We start from the raw sequence: 21,956 nt of genomic DNA on the forward strand, positions 1-21,956 counted from the left end.
GAATGACAATGCACCACGTCACCGAGCCACAATTGTGTGCGTTTGGTTTGAAGAACATTCTGGACAGTTCCAGTTAATGATTTGGCCACCCAAATCGCCCGACACGAATCCAATCGAACATTTATGGGACATAATTGAGAGGTCAGTTTGTGCACAAAATCTTTTACTGGCAACACCTTTGCAATCTGGACAGCTGTAGAGGCAGCATGGGTACACACTTCTGCAGTAGACTTCATATGACTTATTGAGCCCGTGCCATGTCAAGTTGCTACACTATGTCATGCAAAAGTAAGTCTGACATGATATTAGGAGGTATCCCATTAATTTTCTCACTTCAGTGTATACATTTCTTTCTTTAATATCTTCAAATGTTCTAAAATATTCTCAAATGTTCTGGGACACAGTTAGTAAATGGCACATACTCGTATCACACTGACCCGCATTCTGGCAAAATTGTCCTAAAAGAAGAATTGTGCAAAGTAGTAAAACAGAGGAAAAATTATGTTCTCTTGTAGAGAGAAATTATGTAAACAAAGGCAGCTTTTATGTAGTCTCGTTGTTTACTATGGTTCCTGTAAATGAAGCTATAGCATTCTTTATTCTTTGAGTTGTCAAGGTTGAACACCTGGTTGGTTAGGAAGGAGTTGAAGTTTGTGGTATGTAACTCGTATGACCCAATCTCATTTTCTGTAACGTTGAGACATGTTGAATGCGCTGTTCTCTTACGTTTTGTACTTTTTTATAACAGAGGTATGAAGATGGGTATAATCCCGAAACACGTGACATGTTCTAATAAAAGAGTCAATTGAACATCTCATGACTTTATTGCAATTGTACAGCATTCGTTGCCAATTATTAACATAAAATGATTGCAGGCCTCAGATGGGATTTTATGTCCTGTATATCACACAATTCGTTATTGGTGTAGGAATGTTTTTCCCATCAGTGTATTATCTCTGGCTGTAGACTCAACCCCAGTCTGCCATCAGCAATGGAGCATAAATCTCTGACAATGCCAGCCACTCGTGGTGTTGAAATGACAGAAAAAATCCCTAAACAAACATCAGCCAAAGAGCTTGAGATGAAAGGCAACGTGCAATATCTCAACAAATGGATGTGAAAGCCTCGACAGTTTTGCAGACTGTTATGAATTCTGCCAAGAAATGTGCAAATCTACAAAACATGTTTGATGGACAGCCATCTCATAAATGGAAGTGTATAGCAGCATGTGGCCTTGTTTATACATTCCTCCCCCCTCCCTCCCCCACCACCCTAAAGTACCTTTGATGTTATCTACCACTGTCAGATGACGAATATACCATACAGTCAACACTGTAGTTGACAAATTACCTGTACACATGGATGTTGCCTGTGAATACTCAGTTCCTCCGTCATTTCCATGCGTTGCAGTGACAGTACTGATGCACATCGAGTTATTTGCCATTGCTGCTCTATTCACAGGACTGGGAACGATACTGGAATCTGTGAGGACAGTCTCAGCTGCAGTACTGCTTTCAGGTCCAGCACATTTGGTAGGTTCCTCTCTTGCTTTTTCTGCAGTTCTCTCCTCTCCTGGTTCCACTGTGCTTGCTGTGGAAGAGGAAAAAGTAATTACAAATATGACCATCTCATTAATATCCACTTTGCATAAAGTTAGCTCCATATTTGCCATATGTGGCTAACAGTCTGCAAAGATCAAACAATGGAAAATACAGGATGGAATGTAACAATATTTGAAAACGAAAGCTGCTACTCACTATATAGTGGAGATGCTGAGTCACAGATAGGTACAATACAATAAAAAAGACTGTCACAAATATAACTTTTGCGCAGTAAAGCCTTCATCAAAATTAGATGACAATCACACACATATGTACTCATGCAAACGCAACTCACACACACAACTGCAGTCTCAGCCCTGAGACTCAGCATCTCCGCTCTGTTGTGAGTAGCAAGTATCCTTTTCACAATATCGTAACAGTCTGCAAAGGGTTTATAGAGGAGAAAAATTTATGAAGAAAGCAACTTATTGGAAGCACTTACCAATAATGTATTGAATAGAATTGGGGAGAAGAGGAGTTTGTGGCACAACTTGACAAAAAGAAGGGACCGGTTGGTAGGACATGTTTTGAGGCATCAAGAGATCACAAATTTAGCATTGGAGGGAAGCGTGGAGGGTAAAAATCGTAGAGGGAGACCAAGAGATGAATACAATAACCAGATTCAGAAGGATGTAGGCTGCAGTAAGTACTGGGAGATGAAGAAGCTTGCACAGGATAGAGTAGCATGGAGAGCCGCATCAAACCAGTTTCAGGACTGAAGACAACAACAACAACAACAACAACAACAACAACAACAACCAATAATGTTCTAAAAATGTCAGTAAAATTTCTGAATTAGTTTCTACAAAAGATATACAGTGCTTTTTAGCTAAAGAATAATGTCACAGTATACAAATAAAGGAAAAGATTTTATGTACCTATATTGGACAGGAATCACTTGACACCAAGTTTATGGAACCTCTTTTTAGCTAGTTAGAACAGGAAATAATACATTTATCAACTCTTTTCAGTATCCCCAATTGTATACTGAGGTGACAAAAGGCATGGGATAGCAACATGCACATATACAGATGGCGGTAGTATCACATGCACATGGGATAAAAGGGCAGTTCAGTGGTGGAGGTTTAATTTGTAGTCAAGTGATTCATGTGAAAAAGCTTCCAATGTGATTATGGCCGCTTGGTGGGGGTTAACATACTCTGAACACGCAATGGTAGCTGGAGCGAGATGCACGAGACATTCCGTTTTCGAAATTCATTGCTTTGGGATTCACAGCACCCAGAATGTGCTGAGAATACCAAATTTCAGGCGTTACCCCTCACCACAGATTACACAGTGGCTGATGGCCTTTGCTTAATGACCAATGAGCGCAATGGCATTTGCATAGAGTTGTCGATGCTAAGAGATAAGTAACACTGCATGAAATAACAACATAACTCAATGTGGGACAAACAACAAATGTATCCATTAGGAAAGTGTGGTGAAATTTGGCATTAACGGGCTACTGCAGCAGACAACCGACATGAATACCTTTGCTAACAACACGACATTGCCTGCAGCACTTCTCTGGGCTCGTAACCAAATCGAATGGATCCTAGATGACTGGAAAACTGTGGTCTGGTCACACGAGCCCTGATTTCAGCTGATGGTAAGTTATGAGTACGATGCAGACTCCACAGAGCCATGGATGCAAGTTGTCAACAAGGCACGTGCAAGCTGATGATGGTTCCATAATGGTGTGGGCTCTGTTTACATGGAATGTGTGGTGTCACCACCAGACACCACACTTGCTAGGTGGTAGCCTTTAAATCGGCCGCGGTCCGTTAGTATACGTCGGACCCGCGTGTCGCCACTATCAGTGATTGCAGACCGAGCGCCGCCACACGGCAGGTCTAGAGAGACTTCCTAGCACTCGCCCCAGTTGTACAGACGACTTTGCTAGCGATGTTTCACTGACAAATTACGCTTTCATTTGCCAAGACGATAGTTAGCATAGCCTTCAGCTACGTCATTTGTTACGACCTAGCAAGGCGCCATTATCATTTGCTATTTATCTTGTGATGCTTGTACCGTCAGACAGATGTTCACCAATTATGGATTAAAGTTAAGTATTCCAAAAGCTACGTACTATTTTTGCTACTATAAAGACCTTGTCATTTTCCAGACCTCACGCCAGCCTGCGTGAGCTTTAACGCGTGCCTTTCGGCTTCACCTCATAGTGGCTTGGCTGTCTTGCCAAGTCACAACAGAATGTACTGGATCTTGGTTATGTTCTGCTGCTTGGTGACCATCTGGAGCCATTCGTGCACTTGTTCCCAAACAGCAATGGAATTTTTAGAAACGACAACGTGCTGTCACCTGACCACAATTGGTTTGAAGGACATTCTGGACAGTTTGAGCAAATGATTTGGCCACCAAGATCACCCATCATGAATTCCATCTAACATTTATGGAATATAATCGAGAGGTCAGTTCATGCACAAAATCCCGAACTGGCAATACCTTCGCAATTACGGAGATCTATGGAGGCAGCATGGCTCGATATTTCTGCAGGGGCTTCCAAATACTTGTTGAGTGTATGACGTGTCAAGTTGCTGCACTATTTGAGGAAGGTGGTGGTCTGACACAGTATCCCATGATTTTTGCCACCTCACTGTGCTTGTCTGTTAGGCTTCACAGGAATAACCTTCAATCTGAAATCTAAAGATCTGAACTTTCCATATTTGTGCTCTCTCCCTTCTCGCAAAACACAATGCACTTCTTAAAGAATGTTTTCTCTTTCTCTTCAAACAATTATTTTCAGTATAAGTAGCTGGTAAGTGTGATAGCATTTCCGGGTGATGTTCGTCTTCTAATTTCATTTCCAGTTTCTAACCTGTGAGTGATTTCTTACATAAGCCCGTAAAGGTAATGCTTTTTCCCTAAGTATGCAATAATAATCGTGCAATAAGTACACAATTGCTATCGTGTGGATTAAAAAATTTTAGGTGGTGAAACTATTGAAAGTTGCATGTAAATTTGAGTAAGAACATCAGTGATTTCTGTTTTACGTTGAATATTGACGAGTTTTAAGTGAAGCTCCTGCAGGCGACATCTTTGTCTGTCAAGGAACTCACAATTTATTATTGCTACACAGAACACTCTTATGGGATTTGGGTTTAATAATTGTGATTCAGAATGAACTACAGTTTTAATTATACTGGAACATAATTTGCATTTGTACTGTCCAAAGTGGACAGCATTTGCCTAAACCAGCTTCGAAAACTGCCTAAAAACCGCACCTAGGATGGTCACTGTATATGCCCTTGGTCATTAATCCAGCACATAGACCAGCCGACCTTCCTGTCTCGCAGACTAGTGTGCTGTGCATAAGCAAGTCTAATGCTGGGAAATCTCCTTTGTGCAGAGAAACTGCAACAGAAGGTACCTGACAGACTATAAACATTTTAGTAATGCCCGATATTATTGGGAATGGAGAACACAATCTCTACGTAATTTTTTTAAAATTTAAAAGATTGTTTTACAAAAATTTTTTAACGCCTGGATCATATTTATGTAAGACAATTAAAATACGATGACTAGCTGGTTTTGATTGTAAGTAACAACATATTCGGCGCTGTAAACAAGCAAAACACAGAAATGACCTAAGCTCTTTACAACGTAATATTTGAGATAAAATTGTTTGAAGAAAACACAAAATATGTAGGTGGAATCACTTGCTTTAGCATAAATTGGTTTCGCATTAATACATTACTGTATCTACCAAGTTTTGTGGCCATACAGTAATTACAGTTCACACTGGACATCCATGACTAGCTGGACTTTAATTATAGCCCTCCAATATGTTTTTATGGCATTCAATTAACACTTGAGTCTTGTATGTTCAATTTCAAATTACAGTCATATATGAAATTTATACTGCATGTGTTTACATTTTTAGTAAGAATGATAGAGTTTTTATTCTTCTAATGAATCCTCCTTCAGTCACTAAAAAATTACTAAGATGCGCCTATTTGTGCGTTTTTGCATATTCCTATATGTGTAGAATCCTGGCTCAGTTTTGTTGTAGCTGTTAGCACCAAATTTCTTAGTTGTATTGCTTTCTACGCAGATGCACGTAATTGCATGATGATTTTTACTGTTACAGCCAGTTCATGTTTAACCTGCATTTAATACATGCACGGTAGTTTATACTGAAAGCATTAAAAAAATTTTTGTCAGTGTGACACTGTAAAGTCAACAGTGATGCATGTTCACTTTCTATGAGGGCTGTACCAAAAGTAAGGTTCCCATATTTTCTACAAAAAGAAAACGTGGCTTAATGTCATTAATTTATATGTCGTTGAAAAGCTCACACTTTTTTCTATTTTTCAACAGCCTCCATTTTTTTCAACACGCTTTTGAAGGCAGTGCTCCAGTTTTTGTATTCCTAAGTCAAAGAAGTCTCTTGCCAACCCGTTGAGGAAGTGTGTGACTTCTGCTCGCGAGCCCAGCAAACACATACCTTGCGATAGTCCAACTTTTCTGTTAAAGTTCTTCCAGCTGTGCCATGGGAAGCTTCAGGAATGCGTTCAACAAGTTCACGGACAGTGATCCTCCTGTCTTTGAGCATCTCACTGTTGATCTAATGGACAGTCACATCTGAAACCAGTGGTCTTCCACTCCATTCTTCATCGTCAACTTCTGTGCAACCCTCAGCAAAAGCCCTACACCACTTGCGCACGTGCTGAAAGCACATGCACTCTTCACCATAAACCTCAGTCAGTTGCCAATGAATCTCCACAGGCGGTAACTTCCTTGTGTGGAGAAACCGGAGTACTGCTCGAACCTCGTACTTGGCGGGAGCGGCGATCAACCCTTGCATCTCTGATGCCTGCCAAGCCACTGAGTGACGTAGCGAATCGTAGACGGGCGGGCTCGAGAGTGTATGAACCACTGCGCACAGAACTGTTGTCAGATTTAGCCTAGCACCTTCCCCCGAGGCTGTAGCTCATTGGGAACCTTACTTTTGGTACAACCCTCGTATATATGATGTTTTCTTTTACATATGATGTTATATACTGCCATTTTCTACCATAGTTGTTAGTTGCATCTGTACTTTGTGCTTTCTTCAAATGATTTTACCTTTCTTATTAGGTTGTAAAATGGTTTTTCTAAGGTAATTTTCTGTATATTGCTTGTTTACAGATCTGACAACAGTTATTACTTACAGCTGAAAATAGTTAGTCATCATATTTTAATTGTGTTATACAAATGCAATCTAGGCATTAAAAAATTATTTTTTTAAAAAAAGAAAGAAAATTAAATTTTAACACACGACCTTTCTGGCTGTCATGTTCCACGTTCTACATCTACATCTACACTATACTCTGCAAGCCACTTAATGGTGTGTGGTGGAGGGTACTTTTGGTACCACTAACTATTCCATCATTCCCTGTTCCACTCACAGATGGCATGGGAAGAACGATTGTTGGTAAGCATCTGTATTAGCTCTAATTTCTCAAATTTTCTTGTTACGATCATTACATAAGACGTATGTGGGAGGAAGCAATATGTTGTTGGACTCTTCCCGGAGAGTGCTCTCTAGAAATTTCAGTAGTAATCCATTCCTTGATGCTCAATGCCTTTCTTGTAAAGTCTGCCACTAGAATTTGTTGAGCATCTCTGTGATGCTCTCGTGCCAACTAAATGATCACGCAATGGAAAGTGCCGCTCTTCATTGAATCTTCTCTCTCTCTCTCTCTCTCTCTCTCTCTCTCTCTCCTATCAGGCCTACCAGGTAAGGGTCCTATGTTGACGAACAATGCTCAAGAACCAGTTGAACAAGTGCCTTATATGCCACTTCCTTAATGGATGAGTTACATTTCTTTATGATTGAGTCACATTTCCTTAAAATTCTTCCTACAAAGCTCAGTCTAGCATCTGCATTTCCTTCTACACTACTGGCCATTAAAATCACTACACCACGAAGAAATGCAGATGATAAATGGGTATTCATTGGACAAATATATTATACTAGAACTGACATGTGATTACATTTTCACGCAATTTGGGTGCATAGATCCTGGGAAATAAGTACCCAGAACAACCACCTCTGGCCGTAATAACGGCCTTGATACACCTGGGTATTGAGTCAAACAGGGCTTGGGTGGCGTGTACAGGTACAGCTGCCCATGCAGCTTCATCACGATACCACGGTTCATCAAGAGTAGTGACTGGCGTATTGTGACGAGCCAGTTGCTTGACCACCATTGACCAGACGTTTTCAATTGGTGAGAGATCTGGAGAATGTGCTGGCCAGGACAGCAGTCGAACATTTTCTGTATCCAGAAAGGCCCGTACAGGACCTGCAACATGCGGTCGTGCATTATCCTGCTGAAATGTAGGTTTTCACAGGGATCGAATGCAGTGTAGAGCCACGGGTCGTAACACATCTGAAATGTAACGTCCGCTGTTCAAAGTGCCGTCAGTGCGAACAAGAGGTGACCGAGACGTGTAACCAATGGCACCCCATACCATCACGCCAGGTGATACACCTGTATGGCGATGACGAATACATGCTTCCAATGTGTGTTTACCGCGATGTCGCCAAACACGGATGCGACCATCATGATGCTGTAAACAGAATCTGGATTCATCCGAAAAAATGACGTTTTGCCATTTGCGCACCCAGATTCGTCGTTGAGTACACCATCGCAGGCGCTCCTGTCTGTGATGCAGCGTCAAGGTAACCACAGCCACGGTCTCCGAGCTGATAGTCCATGCTGCTGCAAATCTCATCAAACTGTTCGTGCAGATGGTTGTTGTCTTGCAAACGTCCTCATCTGTTGACTCAGGGATCGAGACGTGGCTGCATGATCCATTACAGCCATGCGGATAAGATGCCTGTCATCTCGACTGCCAGTGATACAAGGCTGTTGGGATCCAGCACGGCATTCCGTATTACCCTCCTGAACCCACCGATTCCATATTCTGCTAACAGTCATTGGATCTCGACCAACGCGAACAGCAATGTTGCAATATGATAATCCGCAATCGCGATAGGCTACAATCCGACCTTTATCAAAGTCGGAAACGTGATGGTACACATTTCTCCTCCTTACATGAGGCATCACAACAACGTTTCACCAGTCAACGTTGGTCAACTGCTGTTTGTGTATGACAAATCGGTTGGAAACTTTCCTCATGTCAGCACGTTGTAGGTGTCGCCACCGGCGCCAACCTTGTGTGAATGCTCTGAAAAGGTAATCATTTGCATATCACAGCATCTTCTTCCTGTTGGTTAAATTTCGCGTCTGTAGCATGTCATCTTCGTGGTGTAGCAATTTTAATGGCCAGTTGTGTATTTGTTTTAAGTGGTCATTCCACTTAAGTTACTATGGATAGGTATAGCTAGAAAATTTACAGTAGCTACTTCTGGCAGTTTCTCATCAATACCATAGTTTTACTGTAGTGGCTTTCTTGTCATGTGCATGCACAACATGTTACATTTATTTACACTCAGATTCAACTGCCAGAGCCTGCACAATCAATCAATGCTCTACAGGTCATTCTGCAAATTGATATCTGTCTTCTGGCGTAGCTACTTTCGTACAGACAAACACACCATTTGCAAACAGTCTAGAAAAGCATCCAACACTTTCTACTAAATCATTTACATACATTGTAAACAATAACATTTCTATCGCACTTCCTTGGGTTACTGTGGAAATTACCTTTCCACCTGTCGATTTTTTCCATTAAGAGCGATTAAGATTGAGTTCTACCTGCAAGGGAGTCTTCAATCCAGTCATAAATCAGGTCCATTATTTGATAAGCTCATATTTTTTTCACTAAACAGCTGTCCAGGACAGTGTTAAAACCTTCCTGTAGTCAAGGAACACAGCTCAGCACTGTATTCCACAGTGTTTTGGATCTCATGGAGGAACACAGCAACCTGAGTTTTACAAGATTTCTCTTTGTGGAGTCCATGTTAATCTTAATAAAGAAGATTTTTGTTCTTCAATAAACGATGTAATTCTTGAGCATAAAACATGTTCCATAATTCTAAAAACAGTGTGATATCAACAATATAGGTCTATAATTGTGCGCTTCTGTCCCACAGCCTTTCTTATATACAGGAATGACCTGCACCTTCTTCCAGTCAGTAGGTACCCTTCATTGTTCCAGCAAACTAAGATAAACTGCTGTTACAAGGGAAGCAAGTTCTTTTGCATATTCTTTGTAGAATCTTGTAGTTATCTCATCTGGTCCTGATGCCTTTTGACTACTAAGCAACTGTAGTTGCTTTTCTCTTCTGCAATCAGTTATCTCAATGTCTGCCATTTTGACATTCATATGATGATTGAAATGCTTACTGATTTTACAAAAGACAAAATGTCTTAAGGTTTTTACTCAGATTGGTTGAGAGAATTTTTACTTTCAAAGTCACTGAACGCGTCTCCCTTTACTCTCCTTATGCTCATTTTTGCTTCATTCATCATACCTTTGTCAGTTAGGTTTTGATTTCTCTTGAATCTGATATGAAGTTCTCTTTGTTAACTGAACAGTTTTCTGACACAAGTATTAAACCATGATGGTTCTTTCCCATCCCTTCAGACCTTGCTCAGAACATACTACTCTAAGGCATACTCAATGATGGTTTTGATTTTTTTCCATTTGTGCTCTACATCTTTGTCCTCATCACTGAATATTTGACATTGAGCTTGCCTTCTATATAAATGCTTAAGGACTTGGAGCTCTCCTGTGTAGAACAGTTCCAATCCAAATTGCAAAGAGATCCTCCTCTTTTTCTTCCCAAAAACCATTCACCCCAAGTATTTCAGAAATTCCTCAGCTCCAGCATCATCTCTGAATTCTATCTGAAAAATATCACTGAAACTTCAACCCTTACTCGAGTCGAGTCCTGAACTCTCCATGACCTGGAGGTAGACAACTATATTATCATCCTCAGTACTGACAAAGGCTCCACTACTGTGGTATTTGATCTTAAGGAGAATGTGGCAAAGCAGCTCAACAGCTGTGTCCAACCTTGACATACAAAACTATTTCTTTTGACCCATTCCTTCCACCCACTGTGAGCCACAGAAAATCCTAATATTTCTGTGCTTCCCATATTGATTCACAGCACTTCCATAGAACTTCATACTACTCCTAACTGACACATCCCTGCTTTTTACCTTCTTCCTGAAATATACTAAAACAATCATCCCAACTGTCCCAGCACACCTCAAAGCCCTTACCAAACACACTGGTATACAAGCACCGCAATCCTATAGTGCAGAGCCTCCAGTTGTCCATAAGAGGCACCATCCACTATCAAGAGCATCTTTAATCCATTCTGACTCTTTCCCATGTGGAACCTTCTTAGTCACTACCGACACAATCTCACTCTAAAAGGATATATCATGCACACATGATCTCTAAGCAATAGAATCCTTCCAATGCTGAATTGGTCTCCATAAAACCTCATTTATCCTCAACCTTGCCAACTTCATCCTCGCCCACAAAACTACTTTTATTTTGAGGGCAAAACCTGCAAACAAACTGGGGGCCTGTTATGGGACAACCATGTGATTAGTGGTGCGAATTACAGTAAATATTTAGCATGTTGTCAGCAGAACATAGTCTATCACGTTCAGTTATGAATAGCATGCCTGACAGCACTGCAGTTTTGAGAGTGGGGTAGTCTCACACACTGAAATGTTATTCCTCAGTTATGTAGTGTGGAAAGTTGTGTGAAATTTTGTTCGGACTTCGGATTGCTTCTACTTGGGAATAGCAAGAATTGTAGAATGTCATGGTCTCAACTCCATGAATCTTCACAAGAAAGATGCATGCGCTGATTTTCCTTTGCAATTGTACTGCACCCATTGTCACAGGAGATCATCTATCAGAAATGACACACGGTTTGACAGTTTCACGTTATCCATCGAGAAGAGCATCATTTTACTATCTTGTAGAATAAGAGACTATACGCTACAAGCAACAGCTTCTGAAAAAAAATTGTGTGCAACTACTGCAATTTCTGGCGAGAAGTTTGTTAAGTCACAATCATGAACGAGGTTGTCAAAATAGATGAACTGCATATACTTACTAGGAAATACCAGAGAGGACAACTATCGTAAAACATAGTTGAAAATATTTGTGCATTTGGCATCATTGAAAGAGAAACGGAAACTATATCTATCTGAAAAGGCTCTTTATATAGCCAGGCACAAAAGTGATAACAGACAGTTATAAATTGTACAACATCTTAAAGAAATAAGGATTTGTGAATCACTGTGTTGAATTTGTATCATCGGACAATCCATCTGTCCACAAAGAACGTCAAACAGTTGTGGAAATCTGTGAAACCACTGATAAAAAGAGAGAGGTCTATAAGAATTAAGGATGAGCTCTACTTCTTTTAATACCTATATTTCCACATCTTGAAATTGCATGGAAAAGTTGTCCCACCTGATGGTCTCCCGATATTTCTGACTGACGCAGCACGAGTGTATCTGGGTTATGGGTAAAAAGAATTGCTATTGGCGGCTTATACAACACCAGGAATAGTGGATGACGAAGACACGGCTGATGAGTAAAGTAACTACTTTTATTTGCAATTAATTGTGACTTAATAAACTTCCCACCTTTTGTCATCGCTCTAATGAATGCTGTAAACAGTATCTGTAACTTGCGCCACCGGAGTCGTTCAGTTGACAAAGTCGCACATTCGATATCTATCATTACAGGACCACGTGTTTGACAGGCATTTCTCAACATCCAGAATCCAGGGCTCCCAGGCACAGTATAGATTTTTCCAGTGCTGTTTTTCTGGGGGAACACTGGGGGATGAGTACCCCTAAACTTTTTCATCGACAAAGTAATTTTTTTACAATGTTGAAAATTTGGAAGAGTGCCAATGATTTATTTCAGGAACGTAAATTTTTTACTTCATTTTTAGCGTTGGTAATTGCAATACGAATGATACCAGTGCAGTTTTTGGTGGGAAAAACGATGTCATTGACTGTTTCAAGCATTTCTAAGCCGCAGCAACCGTTCTTGACAACTGAATTGCTGGCAGCCAGTTTGACAAGCACGTAGTGCCCTCGCCTGCTAGTAGTGGGCGATGGTAGTGCTGAACGGATATGCGTACGCTCAAACGCTGAGCTACCAATAGATGTCTCTATGGTCCCGCTACCATGATCCTTCACGATTCATTACCATCTTTGTTTTCTTGTTCTTTATTCGTTCGCGTTTGCTTTTCTGTTCTTGTCGGTTGTGCGAAGTTTTACAGTGTGTCCTGTCTTTCATTGCAACTTGTAAGTTAAGTTGGAGGTGAGAGATTGTTAGTTTTCTGCTAAACTATTTTACTTGTTCTCCTGCATCTAAAAAACCAAAAACTGTCAATAGTTCACGTGCGAGTGAAAAGCCAGGAAGTTCAACATCAGTGGATGACGAAAGTGGAACTGTAAACCTGAGCACTGAACTTACGTGTGAAAATGCAGTGAACGAAAGTGTGCATGATCGAAAATTAAATGATCGGACAGAATGTTGGACTTTGGAACAAGAAATTGCATTTTGTGAGAAAAATGACTGGTTGATCATTTCAAATAAAAAACTTGGCTGCAGAATTTGCAAAGAAGTAGAACGTTTAGACATAGAAAGAAATAAACAAGGCGTGAACATCGCAGAGCCTTGGGCTAAAATATCTGTGTCATCTTCAGGTGGTTCCAGAAAAGAAGAACTGGTTTCTTTCTGTCAAGTCAACTGAAGAGTCCGATGCCATTTTTTTTTGTAGTTCGACATGTTGATGACTTCATGGCTAAAAGCAGACAGGTGGTACCCCATGCTTCAGTTATAAGTAATTTTCGCTTCATTATATCCTATGTCGGAGTACCCTCAAACCTTTTTTTAGAAAAACAGCACTGGATTTATCAGTGACATCTTTAAGAGCTGGCATCAGCATCAGGAAGAACTACTTCACATCGTGGCAACACCTTAACTTCTGTGAACTACGGTTTCCCCGGTTCTCTGCCAAAATCAAAGCTACTTTACTTGACGCTGATCTCCACGTCATTAAGGCTCACGAACTGCGATTTCGTATAAAAATTGAGCAATAAGCAACAATAGCTCTGCAGAGCTACATAACGTTTCCTGGCATATTAACTGATAATATCCTTGTCAGGTCTGCATCTGGATTGTACAGGTAGCTTAACAGGGTATGTCAATGGTCCATCTAGACCCCATCTTCGGATCCAAATGCCATTTGCTAAATCTCACCAGAACCGGTTCCTACCATGAACAGTGACCTCTTACACAAAATGGAGAGAAATAATCATTGCTCCTAATAACGTAAAGTGAAAGCTGCCAGAAACGGTGCGTACATGGCTGGGCTGGCCAAATCAATGAAGTTTCTTGTTTTTTTTTGTTTTTAATATCATATAAAAAAGGAATCCACATTTTACTTGCCTCTAGTCCCTGGGTATGGATTTATTCCAATATTCTATTAGTTCATCTGCTCCTTTCCCCTATCTCTGCCCATCTCATCCTTTATCCTCTCTCTGTCCATCTCCTCCTCTATCCACTGTCTGTCCATTTCCCCTTTGCCTCTACTTGTCCACCTCTTCTTTCGCCTATCTGTGCCCCCTCCTCCTTATGCCTTGCCGTCTGTTTTCTTCCTCATCCTTCTCCTCCCCCCCCCCCTACCCCCTTCTCTCTCTCTCTCCACATATTTATGCTCATTCGATTACAATGCTGTTGGGTCTTACCCTCACAGGATTTCTTTCCAGATTGTAACTAATATGTGTACCAAATTTGCTTGAAATCAACGGAGGGGTTTAGAATGAGCTTTGTGCCCATTGCTTTGCCATGTGTGCACATGTTAAATATATTTGACACATATTTAGCATACACCGAGATGAATGAAGCCACAGGATACATTGTGTCTGACATTATTTTGCCACTATAATTGTGAAAGTGTTGCCAGTAGAGGATTTTATGCATGAACTCACCACTCAACTATGTCCCATAAATTTTCTATGGGGTTCGTGTCAGGCAATTTGGATGGCCACATCATTCTTCAAATCAATTGTGAACAATTGTGATCCAGTGATGTGGTACACTGTCATCCACAAAAATTCCATTGTTGCTTGTGCACACAAAGTGCATGAATGGCTGCAAATGGTCTTCAAGTAGCCAAACATAACCATTTCCAGTCATTATGGAGCCACCACCAGCTTGCACAACGCATTATTGACAATCTGCGTCCATGGCTTTGTGGCGTCTGCACCATACTCAAACCTTACCGTCAGTTCTCACCAACTGAAATATAGACTCATGTGACCAGACCACAGTTTTCCAGCCGACTAGAGTCAGTCGATATGGTCACGAGCCCAGCAGAGGCACTCCAAGAGATGTCGTGCTGTTAGCAAACGCACTCGCGTCAGTTGTCTGTTGCCATAGCCCATTAACACCAGATTTTACTGCGCTGTCCTAATGCATACATTTGTCGTACTTCCCACGTTGATTCTGAGGTTATTTCACACAGTATTGATTGTCTGTTAGCACTGACAACTCTATGCAAATGCTGCAGCTCTTGTTCATTAACTGAAGGCTGTTGGGCACTGCCTTACCCATGTTAGAGGAATGCCTGAAATCTGGTATTCTCAGCACACCCTTGAAATTTGGAATTTTGAATTCCATAACGATTTTGGAAATGGGATGTCCCGTGTATCTAGCTCCAACTACCATCCCATGTTCAAAATACATTAATTCCCACTGTGTGGCCGTAATACACATCAGAAACCTTTTCACAAGAATCATGTGAGTACAAATGACAGTTCTGCCTATGCACTGCCCTTTCACACCTTGTGTACATGATACTACCAACATCTGTGTATGTGCTTATCACTATCCCATGAGTTTTGTAACCTCAGTGTATTTAACATGTATTTGTACACGATATGTAAGGAAGAAGAAATATATATAAAACCACTGACACAATGAAGAACGAAGATGAAAGTGTAAACTTTCCAACAAAGTTTTTAAACTTTTCAATGTCCCCAGTATGCCCTCAGAAAAAAGCTTATTAACATCATTAATTTAGAAATATTAAGCAGAAAAGGAAAAGCCTAGTCAGTATTCATTCCACGAATACCGCTCATTCAGCTAACTTACCACTGAGCTTTAAAACGATGCAATTTCTGGTATGATTAGCATACTGTAAGAATACTAATAATATTGTGGAGTGAATCTAAAAGAACTGTTTCTCTCACACAGACAACCAACTATATGTAGCATGTTGGACAACTACTCTTTGTACCCAAATGCAAAATACTAAATACAGTTTGTAAGAGTATACTTTGAGTAAGTTAGATGCCACACAATTGAGATGTTTTATAACACATTTTCTTCATATTCAGAAGAAGGAAAAAATGAGAAAATAAATTGTGAAGTGGTTCTTTCTCATCTTGTTAATATGTACTCATAATGTTTCCTTATTTAAACTACTGGCAAGTAAAATATGACAATTTCCCAGGAAGCAACTGAGGTAACATTACACTAGTGAACTTATAATGGAATAACAAGTTATGCTGCAAACCTCATAATTGGTTGTAAGGCTTTAAATACTCACAATCGTGTACTGGCATATGCTTCGTCATGTCCTCCTTGTACGAAAAAGTCAAACTGCAGACTGGGCATTCATAGGGGTGGCTTCCGTTGTGTAGCTGCAGGTGGACTTTCAGGTTTTCTGAGCTGTCGAAGCACTTGCCGCACATTTTGCATGCATATGGATGCTCATCTGTGTAAAAAGAGAATATACCAGGAGCATTTATACTAGTGATATTTTTCAAATTAGATTCTGTTAACAATCAGCACCAAATCCCAAACTGAATATTTGAAGTAAGAAAATAAGAGAAGAAACATATGGATATGTCTTTAACAGCAAAGAAGGATTCAAAGTCTGAATGGGCCGTGAAAGTAAATAATAGATATTCAAGCAGAGTATAAAACTTTATATAATAGTCGAGAACTACCCCAATACATTAAAATTCGTGAAACACCCACACGAATACATATAACATTCGCCTCAGATAGTGTCATGTTGTTGTTGTTGTTGTTGTGGTCTTCAGTCCTGAGACTGGTTTGATGCAGCTCTCCATGCTACTCTATCCTGTGCAAGCTTCTTCACCTCCCAGTACCTACTGCAACATACATCCTTCTGAAACTGCTTAGCGTATTTCATCTCTTGGTCTCCTTCTACGATTTTTACCCTCCACGCTGCCCTCCAATACTAAATTGGTGATCCCTTGATGCCTCAGAACAGTCCTACCAACCGATCCCTTCTTCTAGTCAAGTTTTGCCACAAACTTCTCTTCTCCCCAATCCTATTCAACACCTCCTCATTAGTTATGTGATCTACCCATCTAATCTTCAGCATTCTTCTGTAGCACCACATTTCGAAAGCTTCTATTCTCTTCTTGTCCAAACTATTTATCGTCCATGTTTCACTTCCATACATGGCTACACTCCATACGAATACTTTCAGAAACGACTTCCTGACACTTAAATCCATACTTGATGTTAACAAATATCTCTTCTTCAGAAACGCTTTCCTTGCCATTGCCAGTCTACATTTTATATCCTCTCTACTTCGACCATCATCAGTTATTTTGCTCCCCAATTAGCAAAACTCCTTTACTACTTTAAGTGTCTCATTTCCTAATCTAATTCCCTCAGCATCACCCGACTTAATTCGACTACATTCCATTATGATAATTTCAAAGGAAGCAACTACTGTGTCATATTAAACTAAATAAAGACACATCTTCTCAAAAGGCAGAAAAAAAAAATAAAATAAAATAAAATAAAATAAAAGATATATGTGGAAAATTAACGTTGAAGTTCAATTAGTGATAGTGAGGTGTAACATTATTGATCGAATGAGACGTTCTACCTCCTCGATATCTGTCAGCTGACGAAAGACATTTGTGGCTTAAGGTAGTTAGTACGTAGGAAGCACCCCACTTTCACAAGGTTTCTTGATAGTTTGAGCAGATCGGAATTGTAGCGATCCTGTGCTATTGGTGATGGGAGTCACGGACTGACGCTTCTATCTGCTGGGTGGAGTCATTTGGCCTGTGGAGCTGTGACAGAAGGAGTGCACGTGACCTCCTTCACGGCAAAGGAATCGGCACTGCATTGGTGTTATGTTTTTATCGTACTACTGTTCTGAGTCTCGTGTGAGATGGACGCATGGCAACATCTGGGTGGACTGTAATGCACGTGTAGTTGATTCATTAACAGCAGTCAGAGTTTACATTATAGGAAATACATTGACTTGAACTTCTCTGAGTGTGTCATACCACTGGAGCAAGAAAAGTCTCTTTCAGCATGTTCGACACAGCAGATCGAAGTCCACAGGGAAGGAGTTGTGTCACAGTTTGAGGGTGCTGAATAACAGGTTCCTCGCAGCATTGGTACTGTACAGCAGCATTGGTACTGTACAGTCACCACAAGAAAAAAGTAAGAGAAAGATGAAACCTAGATGTGGAAATTACAGATTGACTACTGGACTATTTCGATGGCCTGTTCCCCTCACCCCGAATAGGGAAATAAAGACTGAGGAAACATTCCAATAGAGTGCTGTAAATATTCTCAATCATTAACGAATTTAGTCAGTCTTTCCGAGATGTACAGAGAACGATTGTACTTCAATTAATTTCTGAACTTGTGACAGTGCACGTGCTCTGATTAAAATAACTTTGCAATTGAAGTTTCAAGTAAAGTGGAAGAAGCAGCCACCGCCAACTTGTAGGTACACATACAGCCTTGCCTAGTGTGGCTGCTCACAGCAGTTTGTCAGCTACAAAGTTTTTTTTATCCGAGCTATAACTGACATTATCCTCCAGATTACCTTCATTGTGTGCGGGAGCAGGGTTTTGTCGAGGCGGGACTTTCTCTGTCTCCACACTCCTCTCCCCTGCCACAGTCTGTGACTCCTCGTCCTTCTCGGTCTCGCTGTGTGACAACTTGATGTGCCGCAGCAAGTTGTCCTTCCGCTTGAACGTCTGGGAGCACTTATCACACTCGAATGGACGCACTGAAGCTGCAAAGATTTTAATCACATTTCAACATTTTTGGCCACACCGACAATAAATTTATTCAGTTTGGACGTAGTTCTTAACTGTATTCACTGCGATATCTGTAACCCAGATTCACAAATTAATAAACCTAAAAGATTATACCGAACTGACAGTAAAAACACCAACATGGGTATCCAGTAACAGTAGCCACTCGATTAATCTTAGGAGAAAGGAAAGAGTATTAGGGTTTAGTATCTCAACAAAGAGTGAGATTGTTAGAAGCTGAGGAATGGAAGTAAGTTTGGAGTTTAATGCCACATCAATATAAAGCCATCAATTGTGGAGCATGAGCTTATCCATGACGCATTTAAGAAAAGAAACAAGATGATAATCACAAAAAGAATGAAGCAGCCATGTGTGAAAAACAAAGGGCTTTGAGCATTTTATCTCAATCTTCAGAAATATTATTGAGAGTTATATGCAGACACCTTAAGAACTAAACAGAACCCAATTTAGCTGAATACCAAATTGGCTTCTGAGAAGGCAGATACACAAGAGAAGCTATTCTATACTTTTGCAATATAAATTCAGACACACTTAGGGTCAACAGAAAAATGTACATAGTTTTCATATGCATCAGAAAAGTATTTGACATTTCCAATTGTAACACACTTACAGATGCTCTAAAACTGGTGAAATCTGACTATAGAGAAAGGAGAGTAATTACATAAATATACAAAGGACAAACACCACTAGTAAAGATAAGAAACATGTAAAAAGATGCTAGAAATCTTTTAGGCTGTTAGAGAAGGATGCAATCTATCTACATCCCTATTCAAAAACTACAGGAACATACAATAAATGAGTGCAAAGAGTATCATATAATTAACAGAATAAATGGAGAAAGAATGCAGATAATTAGGTTTGCAGATGACATAGGTGTGATAGCTCAGAAGAATCTGTTATGGGTATAGTACTACAGGATAGGACACAATGGAAGAAAAACAGTGAAAATATTCGTGTACTCCAAGAAGAAATAACATTAGAAGAAAGAAAATAAACTAGATGATGCAAACATTTAGGAAGTACGATAGCTAAAGACAAATAAGCATAGAAGAGATAAAACAAAGTGTAGAGAATCAAAAGTAATGTTAATGAATAAAAGAAGTATTCTTGTTCAAGCAACATAAATACTGAAGTGAGGAGAAAGATGGTTATGAGCTGCATTTGGAGCATAGCACTTTATGATTGGGAAATGTGGATAATGAGCAAAAATGAAATGACTTCTCCTGAAGGACTTGAGGTAAGATGCTGGAGACGCGTGCTGAAGTGGAGAGACAAAACAGCCGACAAGGAAGTCCTGCGAAGAATTGGCAAAGAAAAGTCATGTGAGGACAATAAATGAGAGAAGAAGACAAGTGGATTAGGAAAATAATATGACACAACCAGTTCCTTGTAAGTGTCCCAGAAGTAATGTCACAAGGGAAGAAAGTCCAAGAAAAACATGACAGTCATTTTTAAAAGAAACTATACACAGTTTTAATTATGCAGAAATGGAAAAGTTAGCTTGTTATACATTCAGACAGAAAACTGCAAACAAATGGAAAGATTGATGCTGGCAAAGTAGTTTGGATCAGACAAGTATAGGGAAGAGAAACCTTTTCAAAGTGACCGTCGAGACATTTGTATGAACCGATGGATGTCGGGAAAAGGAGTCTCACTCTTTCCTACTGAAAGCTACTCTAGTCCCACCTCACCCAAGAAAAGAAAAAAATCTTAAGCTCCAATTGGATGAGGAGGAGGAAAGAAACTGGCTGTATCCTACTCAAACCATAATCTTGTATCAGTTTCAGGAGAAATTGGAGAATCTGAATAAGGTATGCTACACAGAGATTTGGCTGCTACTCTTCCTGAAAGCATGTCCAGTGTCTCAACCAATGTGTCAGCTCATTTTTATTCATTTAAATGAGTCAAACTGTGATGAGCTCATGTAATGTGTGTGAAATACAAAGGATTTTAAATGGCACCAAAAAATTTATTATGGTAAAAGAAAGAAGATAAGAAAATTTCACATTTATTGTCTATTGTTTGAAGCAATCCATTCAAAGACAACATATTTAATATTAAAAATATCTGTTTTTCAAAATATAACTGGATAGATAAAATAAATCTATTCTTCAAGTAACAGAAGAAGAATCCACTTATAAAAGTTAAGGAAATGTGGAAGACTTCGGAGCCAGTGGCTCCTTCTTGTGGCAAAAAGGTTGAAGGGGAAGAAAGAGGGATGAAGGAAAAGAACTAACAAGGTTTAGGAAATGGGGAGATGCGCCAAAAAGTCTCATTGAAGCCAGAGTCAGGGAAGACTTAACCATATGGGATGAGAAGGAAGGACTGATTGTTGGAGACTGTGTTTTCTTCTCAACCCATTTGGTAAGACTCCCCTGACCCGGAGTTTTGCATGAATTTTCTGAACTCTTCCCATTTCCACCTAAACCTCGCCAGTCACTTTCCTTCGTCCCACTTCTTTCCCCTTCAACCCTTTTGCCACAAGAAGCGGCCACCGACTCAAAAAGCTTCCACATTTCCTTAACTTTTGTATGTGCTTTATTCGGACACTACTCAATGAGTGTAGTTTTTTTATCTATCCAGTTATATATTTTATATTTTGGATCTTAGACAAGTCATTGGAAGATTGTGCATAAATTTGGATTTAAATGACAATAAGACAACTGCTTCATTCCATTAGCAAACCTGCATAAAGAATAAAGAATAGTCGATATTTTTGAGTGGTCAACAGGCATATAAACTAGCTTTTAGACTTTTAAAGTTGGAGTAAGATACTGATGAATGATGAGAGAAAAAAGAAAATGGATGTATAACATGATACAGCAACAAAGGATGGATGAGCTCATTCCAGTAGATGTCAAATATAAATTATTTTCGACAGCACCCAAAAATATATTATGGTAAAAAAAAAATTACATAAGAAGATTTCAAACACATTATTTACTGCCCGAAACAATCTGCAAAAAACAGTTCTTTTGTTTTTTATTCATATCAAACTAGTAGGAAGATTATGTATAAATTGAGTCTTAAAAGGACAATCAGCTGATTACTTCACTCCAATAGCACAGCCACAAAACAAAGTGAAATACTGAGAAGAAAAATTCCACACATAGATAGCACCGACAGAGGGATGGATTTCCTTATTGGTGAATTAATAACAATGATAATATTTTTTTAACACAGAATAACAAAAAGAATCCCTAGAATAATACACTTTCTGCACATTGTACAGATTGTTGTTCTGAATGTGCCGGGT

The 21,956-nt window shown here is 39.8% G+C and overlaps 1 protein-coding gene across 1 annotated transcript in view; it reads right to left on the bottom strand.

Moving 5' to 3' along the window:
* Positions 1–21,956, bottom strand: part of LOC124718678 (zinc finger protein 665-like) — a 66,158-nt gene that overhangs the window by 21,430 nt on the left and 22,772 nt on the right. The window contains exons 5-7 of the mRNA XM_047244303.1: positions 18,466–18,657; positions 16,183–16,350; positions 1,351–1,590 (exon numbers count right to left, since the gene is read on the bottom strand). Of these exons, the coding sequence (XP_047100259.1) occupies positions 1,351–1,590; positions 16,183–16,350; positions 18,466–18,657 (600 nt within the window). The remainder of the gene's footprint in view (positions 1–1,350; positions 1,591–16,182; positions 16,351–18,465; positions 18,658–21,956) is intronic.

This window comes from Schistocerca piceifrons, chromosome 10, assembly GCF_021461385.2.
Source record: "Schistocerca piceifrons isolate TAMUIC-IGC-003096 chromosome 10, iqSchPice1.1, whole genome shotgun sequence".
Classification (NCBI taxonomy): domain Eukaryota; kingdom Metazoa; phylum Arthropoda; class Insecta; order Orthoptera; family Acrididae; genus Schistocerca; species Schistocerca piceifrons.